Source organism: Mandrillus leucophaeus, unplaced genomic scaffold, assembly GCF_000951045.1.
Source record: "Mandrillus leucophaeus isolate KB7577 unplaced genomic scaffold, Mleu.le_1.0 Scaffold12, whole genome shotgun sequence".
Lineage (NCBI taxonomy): Eukaryota > Metazoa > Chordata > Mammalia > Primates > Cercopithecidae > Mandrillus > Mandrillus leucophaeus.
The window spans coordinates 7,330,917-7,344,049 of NW_012100320.1; the positions used below are offsets into that span (position 1 = coordinate 7,330,917).

Sequence of the window (13,133 nt, forward strand, 5' to 3'; positions counted from 1 at the left end):
CTCGGCCTCCCAAAGTGCTGGGATTACAGGCTTGAGCCACCACGCCCGGCCAATACTATATTTTTCATACTGTATTTTTCTTTGAATTGATTCACTTTTTGAAACTTAGCCTCATTAGCAGTAGTATCTGTGAAACCATGGATTTGACACGCAAGTTATATTTTTTCTAAAGCAATTTAAAATAAACGCATGACTGGCTAAAATTAACTTCATCTCTGTAAACATGTAAAGGACCACCTGGGACCCCACTTTGGGAATAGTTGGTGTCCTGATGAGGAGCCAGTGCTTGGGGAAGGGAGAGCCTTGCCTGCTCTCCCTTCAGCTTGGGGAGGGAGGGGAGAGGCTTGCCTGAGGTCACACAGCCTGGGGAGGAGAGGGGAAGGCCTTGCCTGAGGGCACACAGTCAGCCTGGGGACGGGAGGGACTTGCCTGAGGTCACACAGTCAGCCTGGGGAGGGGAAAGGGCAGTGACCCACCAGCCTCCCAGCCAATGCTCTTGCCTCTCCAGCATGACTTTATCCAGACAGTCTGGGGCAGAACAGAGAGTCAGCAGAGAGAGAAGGCAGGAGGGACAGGGACACAGCGTGGGCAAAGACAGGGAAGTAGAGAGGAGTAGAGAGCAGGGAGACTGGCCCAGTGGGATGGAGGGCAACCTTGGGAAGTGGAGAAGAGGTGGTGGAGAGGCAGGGGTTGGGGCCCAGAGAACTGGTGGAAGAGGATTTGCCTGAAGGTGAGGAGTGACTTCCCTGGGATTCTCCTTCTGGATTCTGAACTTCCTCCTTCAATAAAGAGGCCTTTGTGACTTAGCTCTTGGCTTGATTTAAATCAGATGTAGGCTGGGCGGCACCACGGCTCACGCCTGTAATCCCAGCACTTTGGGAGGCCGGGTCAGATGGATCAGCTGAGGTCAGGAGTTCAAGACCAGCCTGACCCAACATGGTGAAATCTGTCTCTGCTACAAATGCAAAAATTATCCGGGCGTGGTGGTGGGTCCCTGTAATCCCAGCTACTCAGGAGGCTGAGGTGGGAGAATCACTTGAACCTGGGAGACAGAGGTTGCAGTGAGCCGAGATCACGCCATTGCACTCCAGCCTGGGTGACAGAGGGAGACCCCGTCTCAAAAACAAACAAACAAAAAGAAACAAACAAACAAAAAACTGTACAAAGTATATCAGTTAGAACAGGCTAGGATATGCTGTAACAACAAATTAACTCCAAAATCATAGCGGCTTATATAACAAAAGTTTGTCACTCATGCAAAGTCTGCTATGGATTCCGTAAGTGCTCCAAGACAGCGGTGCCTCATGTAGTGACTCAGCAATCCAGATCGCTTTAATCGTGTGCTTTGTCATCACATGAGACTCTCTAGCTGTGATGGAAAAGTACTGATTCCTGGGCTGCATCCTCAAAATATTGGATTCAGTAGGTCTAGATTGGGACCCAGGAATCAGCATGTCTTACAAATGACATAGGAAGCCCAGCGACCTCCCCCACCCCAGATGACTTTGATACAGGTGATCTGTGGGCCACATGCTGAGAAACCTTGCTTCAGTGGGTAATCTGGCATAGGAGGAGTCTTGGATTTCCAGTCAGGAGACCTATGTTCATGGCCCTACTTAGCTGTGTAGCCCTGGACAAGTCACTTAACCTCTCTGTGCCTGATGATGTGATGATAACATCCAGGACTCAGAGATTTCTGAGGGTGTACCTGTGGATTAGAAATGCTAAATAATCCGAGGGGATGACAGTGGGTGGGGGGTTGCCTTCTTGCACACGGAGAGACATCTCCCCACCCCACTCCTGCTGTGGGCCTTGTCCTCAATCTTGGTGAACACTGGCCTCTGCTGTCCGTACCTCCCATACTGAACCGAGCACAGTTCCGGATACTCAGGAGGGAGTCTGTCTGTGTTCTTGCTTTGCTCTATCACATGATAGGTTCCTGGGTAGTAAAAGGACCCTACAGCCTTTCTAGAAAGTGGGGTGGGCCTGTGTACCAAAAGCCCCTATGCCAATCTTTGTTCTTGTAAGACTTTATTCAAAGATTAAACCACCTAGAACGGGCTGGGCCTGTGAGTGTGCCCAAATTCTTGGATGCTTCTTCGTTTCCACCTCTTCCTGACGGGGGACCCAGGACCTGCTCACCTGCTGCACGTCTGAGCCGCAGCTTCCCTCCCCCTAGAGCCCAGCCCAGGCCCTTCATGGCACAGGGCCCAGCCTGACCCTTGTCTCTCCTGACCACTTACAGATGTCCTGGCGTCCGCAATACCGTAGCTCCAAGTTCCGGAATGTCTACGGGAAGGTGGCCAACCGGGAGCACTGCTTCGATGGGATCCCCATCACAAAGAATGTGCATGACAACCACTTCTGTGCCGTCAACGCCCGCTTCCTGGCCATCGTCACTGAGAGCGCAGGGGGCGGCTCCTTCCTCGTCATCCCCCTGGAGCAGGTAGGTGGCCCCTACCTTCACTCCACGGGCAGCTCCAGGGCAGAGGAGCCCTCCTTGGTCTCTCTTAGGCCTGTTGACCCTACTTCTCTCTGAGTTCCTACCTTTTACTTCCTCATCAAGCATCTAGTGGCTATGCCTTCTCCAGGATTTTCCTGAGATTCAACAGAACAAGTACAGGCCCTGGATCTGGGAGACCTGAGATCTCTTTCCAGAGCTTGCCTAAAGGTGTGCACTTGGACAAGCCACTCCCTTGGTGTATACAAGGTTTCATTCCCTGAAGGAGTGGGACACTCTGATGTCCAAGACCAGGTCTAGCTCTATCACTCTGTGTCCTGAGTGTCCTCTTGGTTTGGAGCCAGAAGGGATGGAGACCCAGCCATAAGTATTATACACTGAGCAACTGCAAAAATTATACACTTTTTTTTTTTTCTTTGAAATGGAGTCTTGCTCTGTCGTCCAGGCTGGAGTGCAATGGTGCGATCTTGGCTCATGCAACCTCTGCCTCCCAGGTTCAAGCAGTTCTCCTGCCTCAGCCTCCCAAGTAGCTGGGATTGCAGGTGTGTGCCACTGTACCTGGCTAATTTTTGTATTTTTAGTAGAGATGGGGTTTCACCATGTTGGTCAGGCTGGTCTCGAACTCCTGACCTCAGGTGATCTGCCCACCTCGGCTCCCAAAGTGCTGGGATTACAGGCATGAGCCACTGCGCCCGGCCCACTCATTTTTTTTTTAAATTGCTCTCCACTGAGAGACTGGAAATAATTTACCTTCTTCCCCATCCTCCACCTCCTAGCTAAAGATTTCCCCTTTCTGCAGCTGCTTACGTGAATATAACAGATTAAATCTGCAAAGCCTAGATCATGAAATTTTTAAGCCAAAGCCATTCAGGCGGAGTCCCTGGAGGCCTGTGGGAGGTCACGCGCTTCAGGGAAAGTGCTCGCTGTCAGTCCCACTTGTTTATGGCTGAGTTCCCCCTTCCCAGCTTGACTCATCCCCACTCCCACCCTCCGCCAAATCGCTCAGGGGGAGGAAGAGGTGCATGTGGAAGGAAGCCTTGGTTCTCAAAATTCACTGTCAGCTGGTGGTGGAGGATGGATTTTTCCAGTCTCTCCTACCCACAGTGGGGGAGCACAGATTTGGAAAAGGCTTAGACCAGATCTTCCTTTCCACCAAAGGGGCAGCTGCAGGGACACTGAGGACAGAACCTGATGCACAGAGAGGTCCGAGGAGCGTGCACTTGGTGGTGGGAGGTCTGGGTTCTGCACTTGCCAGATTTGGGACTGTGCGCATGTCACTTCACTTCTCTGACCTTTATTTTCCTGTAATGGTAAAAGCAGGATCAGAAATCCTCCTCTGTCTACATCTGCCATGTTGGCCTTAAGTGAGATAATAGATGTGAAGCTTCTAGTGAACCACACAACATGTTAAGGATGTTTGGTTACTTTTTTGGGAAAGTTATCCACTCTGCTGGTCAACCTCGCAAAGGCTCACAGCTGCTCTAACACAGTCGGAAGGATCCCAAGTGCAGCTTCCCTTCCCTCCTGAATCAGATGGCCTCAGGTCACTGTTGCCTCAGGCGCACACTCAGCTCCATCCACTCAGGCCTGCAGGTCCCCAGGAACATGTGGGCTGGTTCTTACTGAGGCTCAAACCTATTGCCGGCACCCTGCCATATTCCACATTAGGCTCACAAGGGTCATCAGTCAATACCTCACACCATAACAAAAATTAATTCCAGATGCATTAAAGATCTAAACATTTAAAATAAGAAAAGCTACAAGTGTTTTAGAGGAAAATGGAGTGCATGTTTAAAATCATGCAATGAAGAAAGACTTGCTAAGAAAGACAGGAATCCCCAAAATCATAAAGGAAATGAATAGATTAGAATAAATTTTTAAAAGATAGTTTCTGTACTACAATGAGACACCTAAACAAAATGAAAACTCGAGCCACATACTTGACTACAATATTTGCAATATAGAATAGACAAAGTATTCCTGTGAAGAGTATATAAAGAGTTCCAGAAAAATCAACAAGAAAAAGAACGTGGCCAGGCGCGGTGGCTCATGCCTGTAATCCCAGCACTTTGGGAGGCCAAGGCGGGTGGATCACCTGAGGTCGGGAGTTTGAGGCCAGCCTGACCAACATGGAGAAACCCCGTCTCTACTAAAAATACAAAATTAGCCAGGCGTGGTGGTGCATGCCTGTAATCCCAGCTACCTGGAAGGCTGAGGCAGGAGAATCACTTGAACCCAGGAGGCAGAGGTTGTGAACTGAGATTGTGTCATTGCACTCCAGCCTGGGCAACAAGATTGAAACTCTGTCTAAAAAAAAAAGAAAAGAAAAGAAAAGAAAGGAAAAAGAAAAATGGGACTAGGGCCGGGTGCCGTGGCTCACGCCTGTAATCCCAACACTTTGGGGGGCTAAGGCAGGAGGATCGCTTAAGCCCAGGCGTTTGAAACCAATCTGGGCAACCTAGTGAGACCCTGAGACCCTGTTTCTACAAATTGAAAAAAGAAAAAACAAGAAAAATTAACCGGGCATGGAGGCTTGCCCTGAAGTCCCAGCTACTTGGGAGGCTGAGGTGGGAGCATTGCTTGAGCCCAGGAACTGGAGGCTGTAGTGAGCTGTGATCACTCCACTGCACTCCAACCTGGGCAATGGAGAAAAATCCTGTCTCTTAAAAAGACAGAAAGAAAAAAGAGGCTGGGCGTGGTGGCTCATGCCTGTAATCCCAGCACTTTGGGAGGCCGAGGTGTGTGGATCTCCTGAGGTCAGGAGTTCGAGACCAGCCTGACCAATATGGTAAACCCCCGCCTCTACTAAAAATACAAAAATTAGCTGGGCATGATGACATGCGCCTGTAGTCCCAGCTACTTGGGAGGCTGAGACAGGAGAATTGCTTGAACCGGGGAGGCGAAGGTTGCAGTGGGCGAGATCACACTACTGCACTCCAGCCTGGGCGACAGAACAAGATTCCAGCTCAAAAAAAAAGAAAGAAAGAAGGAAAGAGAGAGAGAGAAAGAAAAAGAAAAGAAAAGAGAAGAAAAGAGAGAAAAGGTCGGGCGTGGTGGCTTACATCTGTAATCCTAGCACTTTGGGAGGCGGAGGCGAGCAGATCACGAGGTCAGGAGATCAAGACCATCCTGGCTAACACAGTGAAACCCCGTCTCTACTAAAAATACAAAAAGAAAATTAGGCAGGTGTGGTGGCAGGCGTCTGTAGTCCCAGCTACTCGGGAGGCTGAGGCTGGTGAATGGTGTGAACCCAGGAGGCAGAGCTTGCAGTGAGCCGAGATCGCCCACTGCACTCCTGCCTGGGCGGCAGAGCGAGACTCTGTCAGAAAGAAAGAAAGAAAGAAAGAAAGAAAGAAAGAGAGAAAGAAAGAGAAAGAAAGGAGGGAGGGAGGGAGGGAGATATGAATAAGCAATTCATAGAAGGCAAAATATATATTTTAACCTACTAATTGGAAAGGATTTAAAAGAGTAATAATCATCAGTATTGCCAAAAGTGTGAGAGAGCAGCTGCTCAAATACACTCTTGGTAAGATGTAAACGAGGCAAGTTGGCAATTTCTATTAATATTTAAAGGTGCATGTCTACTGACCTAGCAATTCCACTTTAGGAATCCATCCTACAGAAATATTCCCAAGTGTATTTAAAAAATATGTGTGCAGCATTTTTTAGTACTCGATTATTTTTACAAGCCTCAATTTTTAAATTATATTCAATAAAAATAAAGTTTCTCTGTCAAATTGCTTAAACGTTTCTAAACGCTTCCTCTCAATTTCTGTAATGGTAACGAAATGTTTTACACTGTCAGTAGCACTGGTCTAGAATATGAACACATTTTGTAAACACTTCATGGACAGCAGAAAAGAAAGTGGTCTTTACAGAGTTTGTCTCTCTATGTAGAAATATGCTCTCTATATACACATATAAGGTGTATTTGATATACATCTTTTTTCAGCTTTATTTGTTCACATGTTGTAATACATTTTGTTTAACTTGATTAATCATGCACTCATTGTGACAACTCACACTACCAACCGATTTCTGTTGTTTTCTCTCATTTCAAGAAGTTTTCATTTTACATGAGTACTGAATGTGCAGCATTTTTATGATAGTGAAAGGTTGGAAAGAACCTGCAGGTCCATCAATCAGGAAATGCGGTAAACAAATTAGGGAAGAGCCACACAAAGGGACACTATGCAGTCATTAAAATGATGCTGTAGAGCAGTCCCGTTCTCCAGCGTTCAGTCTCAGGATCACTTTCCACTCTTAATGATTATGGAGGAGCCCAAAGAACTTTTGTTTATATGGGTTATATCTATCAATATTTAGCATATTCAAAATAAAAATGAAGGAATTTTAAAATATGTATTTATTAACTTACATAATTATAAGTCTATTTCATGTTCTCCTGAAAAACATTTTTATTAAAAATAACTTTTTTTAAGACAGAAAAGTTAATGAGAAGAATGGTATCATTTTACACTTTTGCAAATCTCTTTAATATTAGTCTGGCTTATTAGAAGACAGCTGGCTGGCTTTGCATAGCACACATGCAGCCTTTGGAAAACCCCACTGTACACTCGAGAGAGAGAAAGAGAATGAAATGGCAGATAATGTCCTATTATTAGGAAAATACTTTTGACCCAGTGGACTGCATAAAATGGTCTCGGGGATCTCCAGAGGTCCCCAGACCGTACACTGAGGACCAGAGATGCAGAGTAATATTTAACAAGAGAAAACTATTTATATGATACACTGTTACGTGAAGAAATGCAATATATGATTAATCACATTACAAATATTTATCCCCTGTAATCCCAGCACTTTGGGAGGCCGAGGCGGGCAGATCACCTGAGGTCAGGCATTCGAGACCAGCCTGACCAACATGGAGAAACTCCGTCTCTACTAAAAATACAAAATTAGCCGGGCATCGTGGTGGGCGCCTGTAGTCCCAGCTACTCCGGCGGCTGAGGCAGGAGAATGGCGTGAACCCGGGAGGCGGAGGTTGCAGTGAGCTGAGATCCGGCCACTGCATTCCAGCCTGGGCAACAAGAACGAAACTCCATCTAAAAAAAAAAAAAGAGAGAGAGAGAGAGAGACGGAGAAATTGAGACATTCCTGGCCAACATGGTGAAACCCCGTCTCTACTAAAAATACAAAAATTGGCTGGGCATGATGGCGCGTGCCTATAATCCCAGCTACTTGGGAGGCTGAGGCAGGAGAATCGCTTGAACCTGGGAGCGGGAGGTTGTAGTGAGTCGAGATCGCGGAACTGCACTCCAGCCTGGCGACAGAACGAGATTCCGTCTCAAAAACAAAACAAAAACTATTTACCTATCTGGAAGCGACTGAAAAAAATATACATGAAATGTCAAAAGTTATGTTATCTCCCAAGTATTGGGAGCATGAGTGCTCTGTAATTTTCTTTTTCCTTAGCTATATGATCTAAATTTCTTACGAGTACTTAACGTTTTGTACTTTGGAAAAAATAAAGGCAATTCGCTGATGTGAAGAGGGAGCCCCTGAAGTTTCAGAGGCCCTGCAGGCCGGAGAGGGGCTCAGTGTAGTGTGTGCACTGGTACGGACGAGAGGGGCCCCATCCGCTCGGTTTGCCTGCTGCCCTCCGGCCAGATGAATGTCTTCATCTACCTTGAACATCAGCCCTCCCTAATGTATGTTGCAAATGTTTCCTCCCAGAGTAACACCTGAATATGGGCTCGCTGCAGAAAGTTGAAACAGAACTGCGGGACCCATAGTGAAGGCATGGCGAGGGGTGGGGTGGGTTCTTGACTCCGTGGGAGGGTAAGGCAGCTCAAGTAGTTTCAGGCAGGACCCCGAGTCTGGGGACTATGGGACGAAGGGTCCCGCCTCCAAAGTGGAGTGCCTTAGGTATTGGAGCCAACACCTGCTTTCCCTGCCGCCCAGGCCACGGCCGTCCCTCTACCGCCCCCGGTGGCCAGGGCTGGGCCTGCAAGCGTGGGACAGCCTCCCGGTTGGTGCAGGGGGTGCGGGGAGAGGGAGGCAGTCAGGCCCAATGCGGAACCCGTCGTTGATCTGGCAGCGGTGGAGATGATGTTCCACGCTACCCGATTTTCTAGGAGGAAGAAGGGTCAGATTATTTTAGCTCCAGTTTTCACCCCCTCAGTTTGATAGAAATTTCCCTGAAAACAGTTTCCTGTATTCAATTCAAACACAGAAAAGATTTTGGCCATTTCTCGGTGACTGCAAATCATCACTTTGAGCGTTAGTCATGAGCTATTAACTGATGGTGGGGCAGTCTTGTCCCTACGCTGAATGGCTCCAGATTTTTGTCTTGAGCAAACAGCAGGCCGCAGAGAATTGTCTTAGTTCTTCTCTAAATTTTTCCCTCTACTATCATCGAGTGTCTCCTCTCATTCCTTGCTTGCTTTTTCTAAGAGATTTGGGCCAGAAGCGAATAGCACCTGCCCAGGATGCCCAAATCCCTGCCCCGAGGCCACACCTCCTGAGGAGGCTCAGAACCTTCCACAGAGCTTTTCTCTCCTTGCTCCGTTTCCTTCAAAGCCAGCTTGCTTGAGATTTCCATATTTATGATTAAAAATTCTTCTGCAGAGTAGGAAGCCATGTCCACAACAACTACAAACAACAACCGCGATGATGCTTTGCCTTTGTACAGCACTCTCGAGTTCCAGCAAACTCTGTGTTCATTGATCCTCTCAGCAGGTGGGTAGAGCCGGGCACACAGTGTGGACCCCAAACCAGCTCACTTATTTCTGAATCCACGATTCTTTCCACTGCCCATGATGCTAGTAAACAGATAAGTTCTGGCTGGCAGATCTCGAAGGAGTGGCTGTCTTCCCCAGGTCTCTTATTCACGCTGCCGTTGTGAAGGCCAGTGCCTGCTTTTTCCCCTAGTTAACATTCAGCCGCCAGCTCTCTGGAGTGGAATGTTAAGCTGCAGATGGGGGAGCAATCAGCACCCTGATTGCCTGGCACAGCTGGAGGGGCCTTATGAGTATTCCAGAGAGCAGGCACTGTGCCCAGCAGCCTGATTAACCACCGGGGCCTCCCCAGGGGCGCCACCCCTTTCTGGCTGCACTTCACCAGGACTGCCTGCCACCTCCAGATCCAGGCCACAGGAAGACCAGGGCTAGAACCAGAGCTACCTGCTACCCCAACTGGCACCTGGCAGAAAGAGAAGAAACCTGGCCTAGATATCAAGAGTCTGGGTTCTCCCCATAACCCAGCCATTCTCAGTCCCAGCTGTACACCGGGTCTCTGGGGCTGGGGTGGTGCATTCTCCCTCCCCACCACAATAGTGTGGCCTGAGGAAATTTTGAGGATCTAACGTACCTGCTCTGTTTGAATCTCACCTCAAATTCTATGATGAAAGTATACTTATTCTCCCCGTTTTACAGATAAAGAAACAAAGGCTCAGAAAAGTCACAGCCCACAAGTAGCAGAGTCAGAATTTAGTCCAGGGCTCTCCCAGTCATGTGCCTGCCCACCTTACAGTGGATTAGAGGGGAGCATTTCTATAAATGTGCCTTGTATTATTATTACTGCCATTTGGATGTCTTAGAGGATTTCCTTGAACGTTGATTCAGCCAACACTTTAGTACACCTCTCTGATGAGCTGACACCCCATGTGTCCATCTCTTTTGGAAGCCAAGAGCATAGATGTTTCCAGACTCCATACAAGTGCAGCGGATCTTGGGGAAGCTTACTCTCTGAAGGAATGAAGCAACAATTCTAGTTGGCAAGGAGAAGCAGGGGTGGGGTCCTGGAGGAGAGGTCCAGACAAGATAGCATGACTCCAGAGGTCAGGAGGCAAAACTGGCCCACCGACCCGCCCATCCATCCAACAGATGGGTGTTGAATGCCTGCTAGGTTTCAGTCAGAGTTCCTCAACCGAAGAGGAAGCAGTGAACAACACCAAGTCTTGACCACCTGGAGTTAGCCCAGTTGGCTGCCTGTCTTGGACTGAGAGCCCCCAGGGGTGAGAAACATATTTGGTTTGCACGGAGACTGGCTCACAGTAGATCCTCAGCCAAGGGGCCATTGGGCTGACCTATGGCCAAGTCACAGAGGCAGGTGCCCATCTACCCTGAGATGGGGTCTCTTCTTTGCTGATCCTGGCAGCTCATCCCCACCAGATCCTAGGGAGAATGCAGCACCCTACAGGGGCTGCCCGGACCGAAAGGGGCTGCATCCTCCCCTGAAAGCCCTTAGAATGATATTGCATGGCCCAGCTGTTCTTAACTCTGGAGTTGAATCTAGAAGTTGGTGGATCAATTAGCTCCATAGCTCACAGCATGTCTTAGGCCTAATATTAAAAGAAGGATTGGGAGGAAAGGTGCCCAGCTCAGTGCTGAGGACTGTAATAAAATAATATTTTGTTTGCTCACCCAAAGCCTTCATTCCCATTCCAGATTTCTGTAACACCCCATCACTCCCCCACAATCAGCACTGAGCTCCTCAAACCTTCTCTCCCTCAGAAAAACAAAAAACAAAAAAAAAGCCTGAATCTTCATCACTGCTCTGCAGTGAGGTCTCCGCCTCTCCAAGGGAATTCAGAGAGCCTTTTCCAAATCCATTTTTCAGATCTTTCCTCAATCGTTCTTTGTTCTTCAGGCTGCCTTCCGCTTGGTGCAATTTGCATCTCAAAGCCCGTGACAGCCTGAATGTACAGTAAGTGACTTTGGAAAAGGGAGGAGAATTGTGCTCTCAAAGAGAAAAGTCGCAACTTTATTTCATTTGTCTGAGGCCCAAGATTGACAGCCTTGCTTTGTGTTTTTCCTTTTTTGGAAGAATGGCTGCTGATTTTTGAGGAAAATGAAGGCAAGCCCTTCAGCAGAAATGGAAGTGTCGCTCTCTTATTTTATTACAAGGTTATGGGATGCGCATTCCCTGGATTTGGAGTCCAGGGGGCCAGAGATGCAGCCTGGCTGGTGGGCATCATGGGAGGTCAAAGAATCCATCCCTTTGCCTTGGGCCAGGGTCTACAGCTGAGCTGTCTTCCTGGCTCAATCCCTCTCATTCCTTGCAGAGCCAGGGAGGCTGGAAATTATAGTAAAATTATAGTAGCTGGTTCACTAGGACTCTGTGAAGTCAAGCCATGGGCCCTAACTCTGCCCAGAGGCACTGCCCTGGCCTCTGAAGCATCGGCCAGTCTGCTTGATCTGCTACCCATTTTCCTTCTAGGGCCTGGAGCCTCCCATACCTTTGGAAGTTGTAGCTCCTCCCCTCAGCTGTGAAACCCTAGGCCTCTAACGTCTGCTTCTCAGTTTCCCTGTTTGTGAAATAATAATAGTGCATGCTGCTCAGGGTGCTGCGATGATTAAATAAGGTGCTGTCAAAAGCGCTTAGCACGTAACCTGGCCCATAGTACGTGCTTGTAAATGGGAGCCATGGTGATGCCAAGGACTGTTACCCATCTCCAGTCCTCCCCATCCTAGCAATAGCCTATTAGCTTTGGTGAGCTTTGGAGCCCGTGGCCAGCAAGTGAGAGCCTTGTCTTTGGCCTTCCTGCTACCGTTGTCAGGCACAGTCCCTGAGTATTCCTAGCGGTGAGCTACATCGAGGGGAAGGCACCCATAGGCAAGTCATTTGTGCCTAAAAGGGTACAGGGATGGTGGTGCGGGGCCTCCAGGGAGGCATGACTGGGGTGGCCATGCCAGGCTGGGCGCCTGGAGGTGAGGGATTCTAGGGAGGGTCCAGGGCTGCCATGGAGCCTGGTGGTGCCCCTCTCAAGCCAGCCTGCCTGTTTATCTGGATTTGGACTGCCTGCCAGGGTTTAATGAGGGAAGGCATGTAAAGGTTTTACCGCAGTGCCTGGCATAGAGCAAGTGCTCAACAAATCTGAGCTATATTGCTTCTATTATTAAAAGACCCAGGCTGGTGGGAGAAAGCGGTGCTGGAATTGAGACGGGGGCTCTGTGGGGTCTAACTGCCTCAGACGGAAGCACAGCCCCATTGAATGAGCATGAGCTCTGTGCTCTGAGCCAGGCTGAAGCCACACAGTCCTCACAGTCCATGCCTCTCACCAGCCCACCTCCCCAGTGCCCCAATCCCAGTCTTCCATTAACACAATGCCAGAGTCAGAGGGGACCCCAGGGATCATATATTCCAACCACCTTGTTGTGCCCACGACAAGTCCTGATCCCAAAAAGGAGAAGTGTCTTATCCAAGGTTGCATGACATGCCTGGACACCCTCTGGCCCCCTTCCCCAGCATCCTTGCCCTCAGCCACTTCTCAGAGTCCAAACTCACATCTACTAAGGTGTTGATGATAACAATGGCTTTCCTTTACTAAGGGAATTTGCATTTGATGGAGGTTAGGGTGAGATTTAAGGAGACCAAACTCTTGAGACCCGAAGGAATGTGTTGATAATAGTGGAATTTCAGTCTGCAGGAGATCTTTCCACAAAGGGCAGCCATCCCCAAGCCCCCCAACAGGAGGCCAGGCAGTGACTCGCTGTTGTGTCTCGTCTGAGCCTGTAGCTTTGGAAGCACCCTCCTCATGTGTCAGTGACTCTCAGCACTTCAAGGGACAAAAATGATTTAGGGTGCAGGAGGGGTGTGGGGAGTGGAACTAAGGTTGCCTGGCTTGAAACAGAGCTTCGCCCTGGGGGCAGTTGGGGCCCAGAGGCCTTGGCCAAGGCTCCTACCACTGGCCTTTCTCCTGGCAGCTTCC

At 48.8% G+C, this 13,133-nt stretch overlaps 1 protein-coding gene across 3 annotated transcripts in view; it reads left to right on the forward strand.

Annotated features, from left to right (window-relative positions):
- CORO2B (coronin, actin binding protein, 2B) overlaps positions 1 to 13,133 on the forward strand; it is a 119,019-nt gene that overhangs the window by 28,096 nt on the left and 77,790 nt on the right. For 2 of the 3 annotated variants that reach the window (XM_011968785.1, XM_011968795.1), the window contains exon 2: positions 2,246 to 2,446. In XM_011968785.1, coding sequence (XP_011824175.1) covers positions 2,246 to 2,446 — 201 coding nt within the window. Of the gene's footprint in view, positions 1 to 1,499; positions 1,515 to 2,245; positions 2,447 to 13,133 lie in introns of those variants that run through there. The other variant, XM_011968777.1, reaches the window with a different exon arrangement.